We start from the raw sequence: 19350 nt of genomic DNA, 5'->3' as shown, positions 1-19350 counted from the left end.
GAAAGAGCAAAGGGCAAACATGTACATTGTGATTTTTTTTATCATTGTCAGTAGATTAACGTCTTTCATTCTTCTTGTTACAGTGTTCTTTGACTTTGCCTTCTTATCTTTGCTCTAAAAGTGCTTCATTGTGGGGGATGTGCTAGTGAAAGAAATGGTCGTTTCAGAAAAGCACAGAAAGGGATTAATTTTTCACCGTGTCTTATTAAAAAAACCCTGACTAATTATATTCTGAAGTCTATGGATTGCATCCCACAGGTCTGTTCCACTATTGGTGGTACCTTCCTCTGGTGTACGGAGTCTCCCTGATGCTGCAGGAATGTATTGCTACGAGTGAAGCAGATCCGTGGAATCCAACTCTATAAGTATGGCATATAACAACGTTTTACTGTCTTTGTTCCAAAACCAACATTCTTCACAGTTATCCTTCTCAGTTCAAACACTTCAGCTGATCCTCTTGAGAATAATAAATCCTTGCTTAATTTTTATTGATGTTGTCATGCAGGATATCAATGCTTCAATGACAAACAGCACAGTGACGAGCAAGCCGCCGGTAACCCTGCGACTTGTTGTCCCTGCAAGCCAATGTGGATCCCTTATAGGCAAAGGAGGATCCAAAATCAAAGAAATCAGGGAGGTAAGCAACCCAGAATATTGATTGTCACCTTTGGCATTTTCCTGTAAGTTCCTTCCTTCTGGGAATATTTTCCATACTGAATTCCTTTCCATGGAACTCCTCGGCATTACTGAGGATTCGGGGATTATTATAAAATGGATCTTCAGTTTGTACGGGGAATTGCTTGCTGGGTCTCGTGCTGCCTGACAGCCTGCGTCCTAAAGCACACCTAGGCAGGCAGGAGCTTCATACCCAGCAACCCTGGGCAGGCTTCCAAAGAATTCAGACTTCCTTAGGATGAATTCCACTGCTTTGCCTGAAAGGAACTGAGAATTTTAACTAAGAGCTCTAAGCAGAGGGAGCAGGTGATGATGAGTGTCAGCTGTGCCTGTAGCTGCGTACTCTCACTGCATTGAGAAATCGGCAAGAAAACGTACACACCTTTGGGAGGGAGTCCGTTGTTCTCATCAGAAATGCCCACAGGTACCTTAAATATTTGAGAGGCCAAGTTAAGGCCATATAATTTAAAATGTCACCACGAAGAGAAGAAGGTGGGACTGTGGCTCAGTGGACGAGTTTTGCATGTGGAAGGTCTCACGTTCGATCCCGGGCATCTCCAGTTCCAGAGATCAGGTAGGAGGTGACGTGGAAGATCTCTGCCTGAGATCCTGGAGAGCCACTGCCCATCTGAGTAGACTGACCTTGTTAGACCAAAGCTGTGATTCAGTATAAGGCAGCTGTGTGTCTAGGTCCATGAGGCAGGAGTCTAAGGTGATACACGGACAGAAAAGATTATGGACGCAGATCACGGGGCAGGGTAGAGACCCACAAGCAAGAACCTCCATATGTTGTTGCCCGAAGATTTGAATCTGAATTGCTTACGCAGGCCACCAGGGAGGTGTGTGTTTCAGTTCCCACCTCTTTGGTGGGAAAGTGGAGAAGCATAAGCTGTGGGTGGGTCATTGGAGCTGAAGGATGGGTGAAGGAGCTCCTTCCTTGGGAGCGATGGGGGATTTTGGGGGTTTCACCAACAATGCTATTGATACCCTGGAGGTTGCGTGGAATGCTGGTCTGACTGGGGCAATAGACAGGATCACTCCTAAGTGCCCTCTGCTCAGCTTGTCAATCATCATCTCCCTGGGGGGAACTGGCCAATCTGTAAGCGGTTGGCAGAGATCCTGAATGCTGGTAGCAGAAGGTTTGTACCAAACCAGGCACAACATGGCATATAGCCCATTTCCCCCAACCCTATGGAATGGTAGTGGCAAATAAACTATTGTTCTCTACCACCACTGCATCAATGGGATCTCATCTGGTGGAGGGTTTAGCTCTTTCAGTTTCAGTTGCATGTGTTTCACGCAATCCGTGGTTCGAATGTCCCTCAGCCAATTCAAAGAAGAGACAGACGCAGAGCCTTGTGAAAGAAGCAGTCTGCTATGTTTATTAAACGTGGAGGAGTGCCAGTTACACGGAGAGTAAAGACATCACTCGTGCCCAATGCTCATCAAAGCTACAATAGCTGTGCGAAGCATTTTATACCCTTTGGTTAATTTCAATATTGGGGGTCCCATTGGCTCGAACATAATAATGAACCCCATTGATCTGTGTAGGTGACAACCTCCATTGATCCGGTGGTCCCTTACTGGAAGAATAACTCTGGTCAGCAGCATAATTACAATATTTCCCAATTAGCGTTGCTTATCACATTAGTACACTGTTTTATCTTTTCAAGGAACATCTCTCTTCCTCTCTCATACTTTCCCATTCATGGATCTCTTAGTATTTCCTTCTCCCCGGGCAATGTAACATTTTGCCAAGGGTGCCTTAGTGTCGCTTCAGCAACCTTGTATCTTTACAGGCAGAGATTGTTCCTTCGAGTACCGTGGGAGGAGAGCACTTTCCTCTCAGGAATGTGGTAGAGACTACGCTGGGTACCCCTTTTCTGTTACTTGGGGCTTCTCGGAGCCTTGGAGAGTCCTGTTAATCTAATTAACTTGAAGCCAGCTCAGTTCTCTTGCTGACTGGTTTATTGCCCACTCCTTGTCCTGGACTTTCCTGTCTGAAAGTAGCTATTCAGATCCTCCCATTTGCAGTTGGCTTCCCGTGTCTATCTTTGACTATTCTATGGATACATTTAGCATGAATAGTTCAGAAAGAGGTTTCCCTTATCAGCATATAGGTATAGCATAGCACATAGTGAATGCAGGTGCCTCTTTCTGGCAGCAGGCTTGCTTGATAAGCATATCTAGTAGCCACTGCAAAACAGCAGGCACTCCGCAATGATTGGTCTCAGCATTCCCAGTGCCTAGTATCCATTCATGTGTCTCCAGTATTAGTTCTTTGCATAATGCATTAGCATACTACAATAGTACCTGAGAATAAAGCAAAGTTGCATAGAAATAGCCAAGGCACAAAAAATGTTCTGGTTCATTAAATTCACTTCTATCACATGGCATCCATTTTTAGCTGCTTCTTCCCAGAAGAGTGTGTGTGCAATATGCTAACCAGACACTGTGCCCATTGGACTCGGAAGAACATTCTATCCAGGATGCAAACAGCCGTTCCACCCCCACCCCCTCCTTTTTAACATCCAGCCTAAGTTGCATAGAACTCAAAATCTTGCACTCTTATGTTGTATTATTTTGGTTTGTCTTAATGCAGGGAACTGCATGCCTTTTGTTTTTGGATTTCACTGAGCCAACACAGCTACATGTGTTCTTTGAACATGTTGAAGTGCTTGTTTTGGATGGGGTTAAGTTACCCTTATCCAATCAGGTTAAATGCTTAGGAACACTCCTGGACCCATGCCTTCTGTTGGAAAGGCAGGCTGTAGTTATTACCAGGAATGTTTTTTATCATTTGCTCTTGGTTCATGATTTGTCCTCCATTCTTGAGACAGCTTTCCTTCCTATGTTGATTGGAGCTGCCAACCTCCCGCCAGGGGTGGGGAATCCTTCATGCCTGGCTCCCATTTCCTGCTGCTGCAGCCAGTGAGAGAAGCATAATGTTTTAAAAATTCAGTACTGGGCACAGATGTCACTTCCAGGAAAAATCCAGAATTGATGTCAATCTTCTCTAGGAATTGTCAGAAATTATGTAGTTTTACCATAGATTTTCCATCAATTCCTAGAGAGGTGTGGCAACATTTCCTGGTTTTTCCTGGAAATGATGCTACACCATTATCTCCCATGTCCCTTTCCCCCAATCTATTGCTTGTTGCGAGGCTGTGTCTGGTAACCCTAATGCTGATCTGTGCTTCTGTAATTTTGAGACTAGATAACTAACATGCTGTACATGAGGCTGCCCTTGAAAAGAGTCCAGAAATTTCAGTTGAGAGTGCAGCTGTATGTCTCTTAATGGATGTGGGCCAAACACACTTGTCACCAATTCTGAATTAACCTCATTGGCTACCTATGTGCTTCTCTGGGCACCAGGGTTGGATCTAGGGTTGATGGCGCCCAGGGCAACCCAAGTCCAGCTCCTCGCGTGTGCGTGCAGCACAGGCACGCTCCCGGCACTGCGTGACATCATCACGCTGGGAGGAGCATGCTGCCCACGCAGCTTGCTGGCTGCCCCGGCTTGCCGCAGAGTTGGTGGAGGCAGCGCAGGTGGCTGGGAAGCCGCCCGCGCCATTCGCCTGCCCCTGTCTTGCAGGGCAGGCAACTGGTGCGGGCGGCTTCCCAGCCACCCGCACTGCCATTCACCTGTCCTGCGGGACAGGGGGCGAGCAGCAAGCCGGCCACCCCCTGTCTTGCGGGGCAGGTGAATGGCACGGGCAGCCTCCCAGCTCCCCGCGCTGCTACCTGTGTGCTGCCGGCGGCTGGCAGCTGTGCCTGGCATCCCCTCTTTGGCAGTGCTGGGGGCAGACTATCCCCCCTGCCCCCCCCATCGATCCGGCCCTGCTGGGCCCTATGCAAGGGGCTGCTTATTAGTTCTAAAACCCTGCACAACTGAAGACCTGTGAACTCAAAAGACTGCCCCTTCTGACATGAAACCTTGTGCCCCCCACCCCCAGCCATCACTAGTTGTCTTACCCCCACCGTGACAAATTTTCCCAGCTGCTGTGACGGCAATGCGTCTTTTCAGCAACTGCTCCTTCCTCTGGAGTAGCTTTCTCAAAGAGGTGTGGAGGTCTCCCTTACCACCTTTAGAAAGGGGTGTAAAGCTTTTTGTTTCAGGTGGCTTTTCCTCTGAATTTTGTGAGCGACCCTGAACTTGTGCCTGGTGCAGCATGTACAATTTAAAACAAAAATTTAAAAATAATAAAAGTTCATTTTCCACAGTTTAATCAAGATTCATGTCTAGGTCTCCATTCAGGCTACTACTAGAAAATCCACACAGGATTGTTCTCTAAATAAGAGTGGTTGTTCACATTTTTGCCTATCGGCTCCCTCACTCAGCATAATCTGACTGTATGGCCACACTTCACAGTATTGGGAACCGCCGTCTCTTCTTGCTGTGGTGGAACACTGTTTATTCTTGGGGTTTCAACATTCCAAAACTACGTATTTATATATGACTGAACCTAATTATGGTTTTTATGGAATAGTCAATGGCAGATAACATGAAAAGGAATAAGATTTGATAGGAGTTTCTCATTTATTGTAACAACCATCCAAGATAAATTCCACTTGCCCTAGGTTTATAGTTTCTATTATGTTCCAATTGCCTAGTATTAAATTAGAAATCTCTGTCAGATCTTGCCAAGTATTTCCCCCAAGCACTTCACTGCATCACTCAGGTGTATGAGTTAAAGTTACTTTATTCAAGAAGAATACCAGTATCAAGATGCTAGGACAGGAGTATTGGCTGGAATGGCCCAAGGTAGCAAAGCAAGGTTAATTATAGGGCAGACTCCCCGCCCACAATGGGAAAGAAAGTCCGTTAGGATCTTGTCATGCTGGGTCATGGAAGCAGGAGAGAGGGGAGGAGGAAAAGGATGAGCTCTGCTCGGTCTCTTAGGAGGTTGATGTGGTCTCGGCTGGAACTTCAAGGCCACGTTCTCAGGCCGGCCAGGAAATGGTAACCAAAACACCTGCAAGATAAGCCGCTAGCAACCAGTCAGCAAAACAGGTTCCCTTTGCATGTACTCAGAGGTACACTACACACTGCAGCAAGAAATTCATAACACATGGCAGATATTCTGGAGGCGTACTGACATACTGCCCCCCAAAGATTCTTCTAACAAGCCTCCCCCCAGTTTCTCTGGGTACTTTTTGTGAAACTGACGTACAAGCTTAGGAGCATTCACATTGGAAGCCTTTATCCACTCCACATTACTCTTGTTGAAATGAACCCATTGAATTAAGTAGAATAATTCCCCCTGTTTTAGTTTAGAGTCCAAAACCTCCTCGACTTTGTAGTGCGGTTAGCCATTCATGATGAGGGGTGGGTGGGACACATGTCAGGGCATGGAGCCTTCTTCAGGAGGCTGAAATGAAATACAGGGTGAACATTCTTTAGCAGTTTTACTTCTACAGTCACATCATTGATCATTCGAATGACCTCAAAAGGTCCCAAAAATTTCCACCCCAATTTCTTGCTCGGCTGCTCCCCCCCCCCCCGTAGATGTTTGGTGGAGATGTAAACATAGTCTCCCACTTGTAGACTCCAGGTGGCAGAGCATTTCCGATCTGCTTGCTTCTTATAGTCCTCTTTGGCTTCATCCAGGCTTTTTTTGATCACTTCCCACTGGTCATTAATTTAGTCCACCACTCAGTCAGATCCGCCCCCCTTTGTTCTCTTCCTGGGTACGTATGAACGGCATGGCTTTGCCCTCAAACCCTTGAACGACCATGAAGGGAGAGGCTCCCTTGGAACTGTATATGCTATTGTTGTAACAATATTGTGTGAAAACCAGGAAGTTTACCCAGTCATTCTGCTGATAATTAGTGTAGCACCTTAAAAATTGCTCCAACACCTGATTTACTCTTTCAGTTTGTCCATCAGTCTCGGGATGATGGACAGAGCCTTGCTCTATCCCTTGCTGTATCCCTGCCACCTGTAACAACTCCCTCCAGAACTTGGCTACAAATTGTACCCCCCTGTTGGAGATTACCTTCTCTGGAAATGAGTGTAACCTGACCACATGCTGCATAAACAAAGTGGCTAGCTTTTTGGCCGTCGGTATTTTGGAGCACAGTATGAAATAGGCCTGTTTCGAAAATAAATCCACCACCACTAGAATTATGGTTTTCCCCTTGGAGGGGGGTGAGGTCAGTAATAAAATCCATAGACATTGTGGCCCATGGCCGGATGGGAGTTTCAAGCGGCTGCAGTAACCTGGGAGGATTCCCCCCCTCTTCTTTCCCAAAATTGTCTTTGCACTAGGTGTAGTGTTTTTAAGTACCTGAAATTCCTAGCCAACTTGGCATCATGACAGCTTTTTAGCACTTTTCCTCTCAGGTTAGCTGGAACATATAGTTTGCCTTGCTGGTACCAGCCTTGTGCTCGCCCTGTTCCAATTCAACTTTGGGTACTTCCTCCCCCTCCCCCTCCTTTTCCACCTCAGTTTTCACTTTCTCCTCCCACTCCATGAGGACAGGCGGCGCTGCTTTGCTTCTCGCCTGCTGCCTAGTCACGACTGCCCCTCCCAGCTGCGCGGGCAAAAACATAGTGTCCACTACCTCCTCTTTTTGACTATCATGTTGGGGGAGATGCGAAAGGGAATCTGCCAGGAAGTTTGATTTGCCTGGGAGGTGTTTCAATACAAAGTTGAATCGAGAGAAAAACTCTGCCCACCGTAACTGCTTGGCGCCCTATTTGTGAGGGGCGCGTAATGCTTCCAAATTCTTACGATCCGTCCACACTTTGAATGGCATTTTAGCCCCCTCCAACAATGTCTCCAAGTACACAAAGCCAGTTTAACTGCCACCACCTCTTTATCCCAGATTGCCCAGTGGCGCTCAGAACTCAAAAAAAATTTTTTGACACATAGGCGCAGGGGTTAAGTTTCCCTCATCGTCCTCCTGTAAAATCACCCCCCGCCCCATCGCTGGCATCCACCTGCACTACAAACTTGCAATTCTCATCTGGGTGGTGCAGGACCGGCTCCGAGGTGAACAACTACGTTAGGCACTCGAAAGCCTCCTGACACTCAGCCATCCACTGTAGTTTAGCACTAGGCTTCATTCTCTGTGGCTCCTTCCCCTTGGTTTTCAACAGGTCAGTTAGCGGCAAGGAGATTTGGGCAAAGTTCTTTATGAAGGGCCGGTAAAAGTTATCAAAGCCTAGGAACAACTGCAGCTGCTGTTGGGTCTTGGGGACTTTCCACCTCACCACAGCTTGCACCTTTGCTGGGTCCATTTTCAGCCCTTGACCTGAGACTCTGTATCCCAGAAAGTCCAACTCTTTCTTATGGAATTCACACTTGGACAATTTAACTGACATCTGGTGGGCCCGCAGGGTTTTCAACACCTCCCGCACTAATTTCACATGTGATTCATAATCTTATGAAAACAATAACACGTCATCTAGGTAAATGGCCACCCCCTTGTACAGGTATTTATGCAGGACTTCATTAATTAAATTCATAAAAAAACCCACAGCCCCTTGCAAACCAAAAGGAATGACCAAGTACTCATACTGCCCCAAGGTGGTGTTAAATGCTGTCTTCCATTCATCCCCCTCTTTTACTCAAAAGTAAGCATCCCACAAGTCCAGTTTAAAGAAGATCTTCCCTTGAGCTACCACTCCCAAGAAGTCTCTGATGAGGGGGAGGGGGGTATGCGTTAGACATTGAAAGTGCATTGATCCCCCTATAATCTGTGCACAGCTGCAACCCCCCATCCTTTTTCTTGCAGAATAGCACCGGGGCGACGTGGGGAGAACTTGCAGGCCTAATGAACCCTCTCGCCAGATTTTTGTCAATGAACTTCCATAGCTCCGCTCTCTCCCCCAGGCTCATAGAGTACAGCTTCCCTTTTGGCAGTTTTTGTCCAGGGATCAGTTCAATGGCACAATCGGTAGCCCTATATGGGGGAAGGTCGTCTGCTTTCTTTTCATCAAACTCTTGACTCAAGTCCAGTACTCATCTTATAGGACATTTATGAAAGCCTATGAGGTGGCGGTGAAGAAAGAGTTTTATGCAGCCTCCATTGCATCAGCTACCTCACGCCCAGCAAGATTGTTTAATGTGGTTCAGTCATTGGTCTCCTTGCCAGAAGGAGGCCATCAAATTTTGAATTCGGATATTAGCTGTGAGGCTTTGGGGAGCTTTTTTGTTGATAAAATCTTGTCTCTCCGCCATGACTTGCCAGCCACAGTTGAATGAGCTAGAGACCCCTTGGCTGTCTTTGGGGCCAATATTTGATCATTTCAGCCCACTCTTTGGGGAGGAGATTGACAGGACTCTGCGATCAGTTAGGACCACCACATGTCCCTTGGACCGATGCCCATCATGGCTGGTAAAGGCCAGTGCCAAGGGGCTGTGGTCCTTGCAGGATGCCATTGTTAACCTATCCTCAGGCTCCAGGGTTTTTCCTGAGCCATTAAAGGAAGCTGTAGTGAGGCCTGTTTTAAAGAAACCATCACTGGACCCCACCAACCTGGTCAGTTACCATGCGGTTTCGAACCTCTCGTTTCTGGGAAAGGTGATTGAGCAGGCGGTGGTGGGACAGCTGCAGGGCTTCCTGAAGGATGCCTCAGCCCTAGACCCCTTCCAGTCCGGGTTCCATCCAGGACATGGGACGGAGACATTGCTGGTTGCCCTCACAGACGATCTTTGCAGACATCTGGATCGAGGTGGCTCGGTGCTGCTGATATTGGATCTGTCGGCAGTGTTCAATACAGTCGATTATGATCTTCTGACTCACCGCCTTGCTGATGTGGGGATACGAGGGACTGCCTTATAGTGGCTTGTCTCTTTTCTCTATGGTTGGGGACAGAGGGTGGCGCTTGGGGAGAAATTGCCATCCCTCCACCCTTTGGTGTGCGGGGTCCCACAGGGAGCATTATTGTTCAACATCTATATATGCTCCCTTGCCCAGTTGGTGCGAAGTTTCGGACTTGGGTGTCATCGATATGCAGATGACACCCTGTTGTATCTGATGATGGACGGATGGCCCGGCTCAGCTCCAGATTTCCTGGAACATGCTTTTGCAGCCATGACTGGTTGGTTGAAGCAGAGTCGGTTGAAACTGAACCCGACGAAGACAGAGGCCCTGTACTTGAGCCACGGGGTATTAGGTTCAGGACTCCGGCTCCCAGCCCTCGATGGGGCACCGTTAGTGCCAGTTCTGAGGGTTAAGAGCCTGGGGGTGATCTTGGATGCTTCCCTGAAAATGGAGGCACAGGTCACAGTGGTTGTCAGGTTCTCTTTTTTCCATCTGCGGCAGACCAGGCAATTTGTCCCTTACCTGTCAACCCGTGACTTAACTACAGTGATCCAAGCAACAGTCATCTCTAGGCTAGATTACTGTAACTCGCTGTATGCAGGGCTGCCCTTGAGCCTGACCCAGAGATTACAGCTGGTACAAAATGCAGCAGCATGTGTTATTATGAGAGTGCCAAATAAGGCACATATAACACCGTTCTTAAGCAAGTTGCATTGGTTGCCAGTGGAGTACTGGATTAGATTCAAGGTTCTGGTATTGACCTATAAGGCGCTGTGTGGACTGGGACCAGCGTATCTACGGGACCGTCTCCCAGTAGGCAAGACCTACTATCCTTCTGCCGGGCCTACAAGACAGAGTTGTTCCGCCAGGCATATGGCTGAGGCTGGGCCTCCGCCGGCCTGAAAAAAAAAAAGCGTATAAAATCTTAACCCTCCCTGTGAAGGCTGTCCACCATCCTGTTTTAAATGTGTATAGATTTTTATTGTATTTTAATATGTTGTTTTTATTGTATTTTGTTTTTTAATATGTTGTTATCCGTCCTGAGCCCGCTTGCAGGGAGGGTGGAATAAACATTTGAAATAGATAAATAAAATAAGAGGGATTTGCTCCTTCTGCTCTGTGGTCAACAGCACAGCTTCTGGGATGGGAGGGGCTGCTTTCCCCCTCTCCGGGTTCCTCACAAGTGTGTGACACTCTTCCCCTGGGAAGCACAGCTCACCGGCTCTCCAATGTACATATGGGTTGTGATCACACAGCCAGTGCACTCCCAGCACAAGAGGAAATTTAGTAGCTGTGCTAACTATAAAGGTCCAGGCTTCCCAATGGCTCCCCATTCCCAGAGGGGTAAGTTCAGTCTCATAGCTGGGAGGATTCCCCTTCATTCGAGACCCATCCATTTGTTCGAACACAATGGGATGGGTGAGTTGGGGGGGGGGGCTGGGAGTGAAGGGCTTGATGTATCACAAGTTTTGTTTTCTTTCTCATTCTCAACAATGCCTATGTTCAGCCAAGATCCTTTATAGGCCTTGGAATATGGATACTTGTATCAGAGCCTAGTCTTTCAATAAACCTTTTGAAATCAAGAAATTTGTGCTTCTTGCAGAAGGGGGAGACGAACTCTAGATAATGGGGATTCCATAGTCTGATATTTTGTTGAGAATCCCGCTTTAACTCCCCCAACCCCTCACCCAGGAAGGATGGATGCCAGCGAGAACCTGATTGATCTGTGCCTGGAAAGGAGGGTGCTAGGTCTAAAGAATTGGCTGCCGGTGGTACCAGGCAGGACAGAGCGATCCTTGAGGGAGCTCGACCAAAGACGAGTGGGATCCGTGGACGTGAACAGCTGATATTGTTGCCAACTCCTCAGCAGTGGGGCTCTAGACCCCGGGAAACCAGAGAGAGGCAAGCTGGCACCATGTTTTCCTGCTCGATGATTGATCTAAGTAGGACCATCAGGTCGATGGAGCTGGGAGCAACAGGAGGACCTGTTTGGGAAACGGTTCACCTATCCATGCTCTCGGCAGGCGCTACTCGGGCCAGTTCCCAACTGTGGTACCGTTGGGATGCGGAGGCCGGGCGCCTGGTGGAGGATGTCCAATGGGGGAAGGCCAGCGGGCCTCAGAACTGGGAGACCGCGCATAATGAACTCTTGAGTTGCGATTACACCGATGTGGGCTCAACTGGAACTTGGGACATTGGCGCAGGAGCCCAAGGTGCAGATCCCCATTGGAACCGCTTGCAAAATCAAGCCCAAAATCAGGGTATGGAATACTTGCAGTTACAGGAATGGCTAAGGGCTGGCTGGTGAGTGCCGCGGAAGAGGAAGAAAACCCTGGGGAGACAACGGGGGTAACTCCAGCAGGTGAAGATTGGGTGCCGGGGATTTCAGAGGATACCGTGGAAGAAGCGGACAGACAGCAGCATGGCTGGGAAGAGACCTTGCTTCTGCTGGATCAGACGGTGCCGGTGGAGGAGGAGGAGACAGAATTCAGCACTCCTGCCCATTACCGGTGGCTGGAGGACCGGTTGGATGCGATGGAAGGAGACCTGGCTCAAGCGGTCTATCTCTTCAGCCTGTTGGTGCAGGGTGAGGGCTCCACCGAGCCGGCTTCTCAAGGACAAGAAGCAGGAGGGGCACACGCTCGTGCTCAGCTGCCCCCTGCTCTACCTGCTCCAGGACCCCAGCCACAGGTTCAGGCCCAGCCTGGGCTCCAACAACCAGTGCCACCGCCAGCTACTCACGTTCCGCAGCCACAACAACTGCCGCCGCCACCTCCGCCAATTCCTGCCCCACAGCCGCTACCACAGCCGCCACCGGTGCAACCTGCACCAGCCCCACAGCTTTTTTGTGGTACAAGCCTTCCAATTTTTCAATCGATGGGGCTATCTGTTCCTGGACGAGAAGAGCTGGGTTACCCATTTAGCATCCCGGCTGGAAGGCAAGGCAGCAGAATGGTACGTGACTCTATATTACTCGGGGGCTCCTGAACTGAACACTTTACAGGACTTTATTGCAGCGTTAAGAGCCCAATATGAAGATCCCTTAGAGGAGGAGAGAGCACGTACCAAGCTGTAAACTCTCAGACAAGGATCTCAACCCGTGAGAGAGTATGCAGCCAAATTTCATCAATTAGTGGCCAAGTGCCCTCATTGTGAAGAAGGGACAAAATTAGTGATGCTCCAGAATGGAATGAATCCCAGGTTGCTGGACCGAGCTTTAATGCAAGATGATCCCCCGACTCTTATGGGTTGGATACAACTAGCGTGTGAGGTGGAAAACCGTACCCAAGTAGTCTGCCTTGTAGAGCAGCAACAGGTGCTGGGAAATAGAAAACCTCCACCCGTAGCATGAGGGGCCCATGGAATACCATTGGCTAGAGGAGCTTGAGAAACCCGATGGAGGCAAGGCCTTTGCTTGCAGTGTAGAAATAGCGGGCATTTCGCGGCTCAGTGCCCCCTTCGAGCGCAAGTCCAGCCAACTCCCCCAACCACTCGCCCAGTTCCAGCCCCGAGGACCAGCCAAGGTAGGGGAATACAGATAAAGGGTTGGATAAAGGGTTGGAAGCCGAAGAAATGCAAATGGAGCTTGATACCCACTTCGTGGAGGTGGATACGCCCAGCCCGCAATCGGGAAATGAGATGGATCTGTCGTGAGGAGGCCCAAATGGCAGATCACACAGGAGTCCACCCCGGAGGAGGTGAGAGAGAGAGGGGCCATTTTGTTCATACCAGTAATGCTAACTAACCCAAAGAGGGGAACTCATATCCGTGTGCAGGCTTTAATCGATTCGGGCTGTTCAAGAGACATTATTGCACCCGCCCTGGTCAATGGCATGGGGTTAGAAACCCGAGAACTTAAGTCTGATCATCTTTAAACAAATGGACGGTTCCAATATGAACCCAGCTGTCCAAGAAACGGAGCTGGTACCCACTGGGATGGGCAAACATTGGGAGAGCTGGTCCTATATTGTCAGCGAAGCGGCTAAATACCCCCTCATCCTAGGCAGTTGATGGCTTTGGGATCATAACCCATACATTAACTGGGCCAAGGGAATGATTGTGTTTAATCGAGAATGCTGCCACCATCATCATTGGCAAATGGAGTGGGGAGAAGTGGCCTCGTTGAACTCCGCAGAAGAACTCAACCTTATTCTGGTGGAATAACGAGACTTAGCACAAGCCTTCAGCCAGGAGGAGGCAGACAGCTTACCGCCACACCGAAAGACTGATGGTGCAATTGAACTGATCCCAGGGGAAAATCTGCCCAAATGAAAGCTTTATTCGATGAGCCTAGCTGAGAGAGAGGAGCTCCGAAAATCCATAGATAAAAACCTGGAGAGAGGTTTCATCCGCCCGATTAGCTCCCCCCATGCCGCACCGGTGCTGTTTGTAAAGAAAAAAGATGGAGAATTGGGACTTTGCACGGACTTTAGAGGCATCAACGCAGTGTCCATGACCAATGCCTATCCCATTCCCCTGATTCGGGACCTGCTAAGTGTGGTGGCGCAGGGTAAGATCTTTTCAAAGTTGGACTTAAAAGATGCTTATTTCCATGTCAGAATCAGGGAGGGGGATGAATGGAAGACCGCATTCAATACGCCATTAGGCCAATAAGAATACCTTGTCATGCCTTTTGGCTTATCCGGGGCACCTGCTGTTCACATGTCAATGATCAATGAGGTGCTACATAAATTTTTATATAAGGGAGTGGTCATTTATCTGGATGACGTGTTAATTTTTACAGAAACCAGAGAGGAACGTGTTAAATTGGTCAGAGACGTTTTGACCACCCTGATACAACATAAACTCCCTGTTAAGTTGTCCAAGTGTGAGTTTCATAAGACTGAATTGGACTATCTGGGCTATAGCATTTCAGGACAAGGACTAAAAATGGACCCTGCTAAAATCCAAGCAGTAAAGGAATGGCAAGCCCCTACTACCCGAAAGCAACTACAATCTTTCTTGGGCTTCACCAACTTTTACAGGCAATTTTTTAAGGGGTTTGCCCAGCTCGCCCTCCCATTAACAGACTTACTCAAGACAAAAGGGAGGGGAGAGCAAACAGCTAAACCCACAAGCAAGCTTAGATGGGGGCCTGAATGCCAGGCGGCATTCGAGAAGTTGAAGGACCAATTTACCTCTGAACCGGTCCTCCAACATCCCAACGAAAACCAAACCTTCATAGTGCAAGTGGATGCGAGCGATGCGGCCGTTGGCGGAGTCCTTTTACAGAAAGGGGAGGACAGAAAAGTACGTCCCTGTGCATACTTGTCTAGAAAATTCACCGAGGCTGAGTGTAATTGGAATGTCTGGGAGAAGGAAGCTTTCACAGTTAAGGTAGCCCTTTCTACGTGGCGGCACTGGCTGGAGGGGGCACGTCATCAGTTTGAGGTGTGGACTGACCACAAAAACTTAGAAGCTTTATGCACACCCCGAAGGCTTAATGCTAAACAGCTTCAGTGGACCGAATTCTTTTCAAAGTTTGATTTCACCCTAAAGTTTCTTCCGGGCAAATCTAACTTCCTAGCAGACGCTCTCTCGCACATGCCCCAACTGCAAAGCAGAAGGGAGGAGACTATCGATACTGTCTTCTCTCCCTGTCAGTTGGGAGGTGTGGTCACCACTTGTAGCCAAGCAACCAAACAGCAGAGTGAGCCAAATGGGTAGAGAGCTAAAGTGAAAAGCGAAGTGGAAAAGGAGGGGGAGCGAGCGTCCACAGGGAAAATGTCTCAAACAGCAGCGGGAGACTGGATTAAAGAAAACAAACTTTATATTCCCGCTAGCCTCAGGAAAGAGGTGTTACAGCAATGTCACGATGCCCGCACTGCAGGCCATTTCAGTTATCTAAATACTTTACACTAGGTTCAAAGGCAATTTTGGTGGCCAGGAATGAGAAGGAATGTGTCACAATATGTGTCTTCCTGTCCTACTTGCATTATGACCAAGCCTAGAAGGGGAAAGCCTCCTGGATTGCTACAGCCCCTGGAAGTTCCTAATCAGCCTTGGGAGGTGATCTCTATGGACTTTATCACTGATCTACCCCCCTCAAAAGGTTGTACCTGTATTTTAGTGGTGGTGGATTTGTTTTCCAAACAAGCTCATTTCATTCCGTGCACCACCGTGCCTACAGCTAGAAAGCTGGCCAGTTTGTTCATGAAACATATTGTAAAACTGCACTCTTTTCCTTCCAAGGTGGTTTCGGATCACGGTGGACAATTCGTTGCCAACTTTTGGTGGGAGCTTTTACAACTGGCGGGCATTGAACAAGAATTAAGCTCCGCCTACCATCCGGAGAGTGATGGGCAGTCTGAAAGGCTAAATCAAGTGTTAGAACAATTCCTCAGGTGTTACATTAATTTTCAGCAAGATAACTGGACTGAGCTGCTCCATTTAGCAGAATATTCATATAACAATTCGGTCCACAGTTCCACGGGAGAAACACCTTTTAGAATTGTGCATGGATATGAAGGAGTAGCGTTTCCGTTTAACTTACAACCAGAAAGCAAGCAAGCCGGAGACTTGGGAGATTGGTGGACCTCCATCTCCAAACAATGGACCTTAATTCAAAAGACTCTGGCCAAAGTGAAAGCGGATTACAAGAAGTATGCTGATCGCCATCGTGTGGAGCAGTGGGAATTGCAGCCTGGGGACAAGGTCTACATCTCCACCAAAAACTTTAAAATGGAGCAAACCAGCAAAAAATTAGGGTTGAAATATTTAGGACCTTTTCCAATTAAGAAAGTAATAAACAGGGTGACTGCAGAACTCGAACTCCCAAAGAATCTACGCCATGTACACCCCACGTTTCACATCAGCCTACTGAAAAAATCGCCACCCCCAGATGAATGGCATCCAGAACAGCCGATACCCCATCCAACTCTTATTGATGGCCAAGTACACTATGAAATAGAAGAAATCTTGGACTCAAAACGCAGATATAATAAACTTTTTTTACTTAGTCAGATGGAAGGACTTTGAGGAAGGGTTTCGGGAGTGGGTGGAGGCTTCCCAGGTCAGAGCCCCAAGGCTCCTCACTAAATTTCATTCTAGGTATCCTGAAAAGGCGGGACCAGAAGTGTGAGAGGAGGGGTCTTAAGGGGGGCAGAATGTCAGGATCTAATATGTTGTGTGGTTCCTTGGCCAGAGTTACGCCATGTTTAATCTGTAGTTGCTAGCCTTTTTCTCCCTCCAGGTCCAGATGTTATTTTGACTGAGTTTTCCATGGGAGAGAATACTCTTTATCTGTTTCTACAGCCAGAGACCTTGACGGGCCGAGCCTTTCCACAGCCAAGTTCCCATCGCCCTGGAGTATGGGTGGGGGGAGGCTGGGAGTGAAGGGCTTGATGTATCACAAGTTTTGTTTTCTTTCTCATTCTCAACAATGCCTATGTTCAGCCAAGATCCTTTCTAGGCCTTGGAATATGGATACTTGTATCAGAGCCTAGTCTTTCAATAAACCTTTTGAAATCAAGAAATGTGTGCTTCTTGCAGAAGGGGGAGACGAACTCTAGATAACGGGGATTCCATAGTCTGACAAAATTGACGCAAGGTAGCAAAGCAAGGTTAATTATCCCCTCCCCCCATGGGAAAGAAAGTCCATTAGGATTTTGGCGCACTGAGCCAGGGAGCCAGGAGAGAGGGGAGGAGGGAAAGGATGAGCTCTGCTCAATCTTTTAGGAAGTTGGTGCGGTCTCGGCTGGAACTTCAAGGCCACATTCACAGGCTGGCCAGGAAATGGTAACCAAAACACCTGCAAGATAAGCCACTAGCAACCAGTCAACAAAACAGGTCCCCTCAGCATATTCTCAGAGGTACACTACACACTGCAGCAGGAAATTCATGACACGTGGCAGATATGCTGGAGGCATATCTGACAATATCACTTCACTGTTATTCCTTAATTTCAAAAACATCAGTTTTTCCTAATGCTTTACTTCTTTTGATAGTGTTTATATTCCTCTCCCAAAGTTCTGATTTATTTTCAGTATTTCCAGAGTCTTTTAAAAACTGACAGTATATTGCAGTTCTCTCAAGCGAGTTTACTATAAATCATTCTTGTCCATGCCATAAAATTTATTCCTAAATAGAAATTTTTAAAGCCTCCAGTTAGTGATACCACTGAAGTTTGCAGTTCCTTCATTTGGAATACAGACCTTGGCAACTCGTGATGGTTCTCTTTGGTATGGCCACATGAGTTCTTAATTGGCTCAGATTTTTAATCCAAGTTGCAGAAATCTGCTTCCTACTTCTTCCCTCCCACTTTCTTAACTGTGCTGTTATTGACAAGCCTCCCCCCCCAGCAAGTGGAATGCAGCTTCAACCATGTCTCAGAGTCTCTCTGCACAAGACATCTTACATGGGAACGCTCAAATGTAGGGAGATGCAATGTTAGCCAGGAAATGTAGTTTTAGAAGACAGAGCTGGTGGAGATCGCTCCTCAGAGGATTTGTTAATTTTATCTTCGCCTCTCCAGAAACTCTGTCAATTTCACCTCCCCTTTAAATAAACAAACCCTCTGAGGAGCAGTCTCCACTGGCTTTGTCTTTTTAAACTACCCTCGTGTAGAGAGGTGAAATTGTCTTTTAAAACGATACTTCCCGGCTAATATTGCATCTCCCTACACTTGAGCGTCCCTGTGTTAGATGTCTCATGTAGAGAGACTCTCAGAAGCCCTGGGAAAAGTAATTTTCCCTGGATGCATGATGTCCATACCAAGAATATCAGATACTGTATAACAACTACATTTCCCAAAATTCCTGGTTCCTGGATTGCTGCTAGAGCAGCATTTGTTCCAGAAGCCTAAGAAAAGAGTGGGAAGGTCTGCTGGGAAGGAGCGTCTCCTGGCTGCAATACCTCAGATGCCTGGAGCATTTTCCTGAGGAATCCGAGGTCCCTACTAAAGTTCCGATGCAGGCAGAGCAGATTTATTCCAGGCTCCAGGGAGAAGGGGAGATGAAAGAGAGAGAAAAAGATCTCTCTTCTAGTGCTACTAGGGTATTGGTCTCAATTTTGGCTCCTTCTGGGCAATTGCTGTAGTGGCAGGACATGATCATGAGTAGAGGTGGGCACGAACAGGAAAAAAAACCTGAACACCATGTTAGTTGTTTGTTGCCATCCACGAACAGTGATTCACGAACATCGACGGACATGACATGTTCACGAACATGTTCGTAGCTGGAGGTTTGTGGGAGCCAGAACGGCCCCCTTGGGACTTAGCTGAACTTGAGCCGGGGAACGGAGAGTCCATGGGTCTCCCCCTTTCATGTCATTTTCTGTTTACAGTGGCAAAAACTGGACTGTCTGCTGGAAGCTAATTGAGGAGTTACAAACCGACCTTCCCAATGTCCAATACCCAACAAATTTGCAGGGGACATAATCCTCACTGTCCTCTGAAGACCCCCCAAGTTTCAGAGGGATTGCACCCCGGAAAAGGCATGATCCATGGGTCTCCCCCTTTCCTGTCATTTTCTCTTCAAAGTGGCAAAAACTGGACTGTCTGCTGGAAGCTACTTTGAGGGGTTACAAGCCAAAAGGAAAGCCAGAAGGAGTTCAGATAGAGTTCAGACAGTCCATGCCTATGTTGCCAGGGGAATTGATTGAAAGGCGCCAGACTGTCTGGCTTTACGAATGGCTGATGAATGCCTCGAAGAGGGCTTGGAACGAACACATGTTCACCGGGAACAGGGCCTCATGAACAGCTTGCTCATGAACAGCAGATTGGGCTGTTCGTGGCTTTTTTTTGTTCATATTGCTGTTTGTGCCCACCTCTAAATATGAGATGCTCCAAAGTAAAATGCAGCCCTAAATCTCATACAATGAAAGTCAGGTATCCAATTAAAAATATCACTCATCAAAGACTTCCATTTATTTGCCAGCTGAAATTTTTCAGTCACCAGAGGT

The 19350-nt window shown here is 47.8% G+C and overlaps 1 protein-coding gene across 1 annotated transcript in view; it reads left to right on the top strand.

Moving 5' to 3' along the window:
• LOC129337387 (poly(rC)-binding protein 3-like) overlaps positions 1 to 19350 on the top strand; it is a 175278-nt gene that overhangs the window by 136893 nt on the left and 19035 nt on the right. Inside the window, exon 6 of the mRNA XM_054990991.1 lies at positions 506 to 637. Within this exon, the coding sequence (XP_054846966.1) occupies positions 506 to 637 (132 nt within the window). The remainder of the gene's footprint in view (positions 1 to 505; positions 638 to 19350) is intronic.

The sequence above is a fragment of the Eublepharis macularius genome, chromosome 11, assembly GCF_028583425.1.
Source record: "Eublepharis macularius isolate TG4126 chromosome 11, MPM_Emac_v1.0, whole genome shotgun sequence".
Classification (NCBI taxonomy): Eukaryota; Metazoa; Chordata; class Lepidosauria; order Squamata; family Eublepharidae; genus Eublepharis; species Eublepharis macularius.
This window is presented reverse-complemented; position numbering and strand designations above follow the sequence as displayed.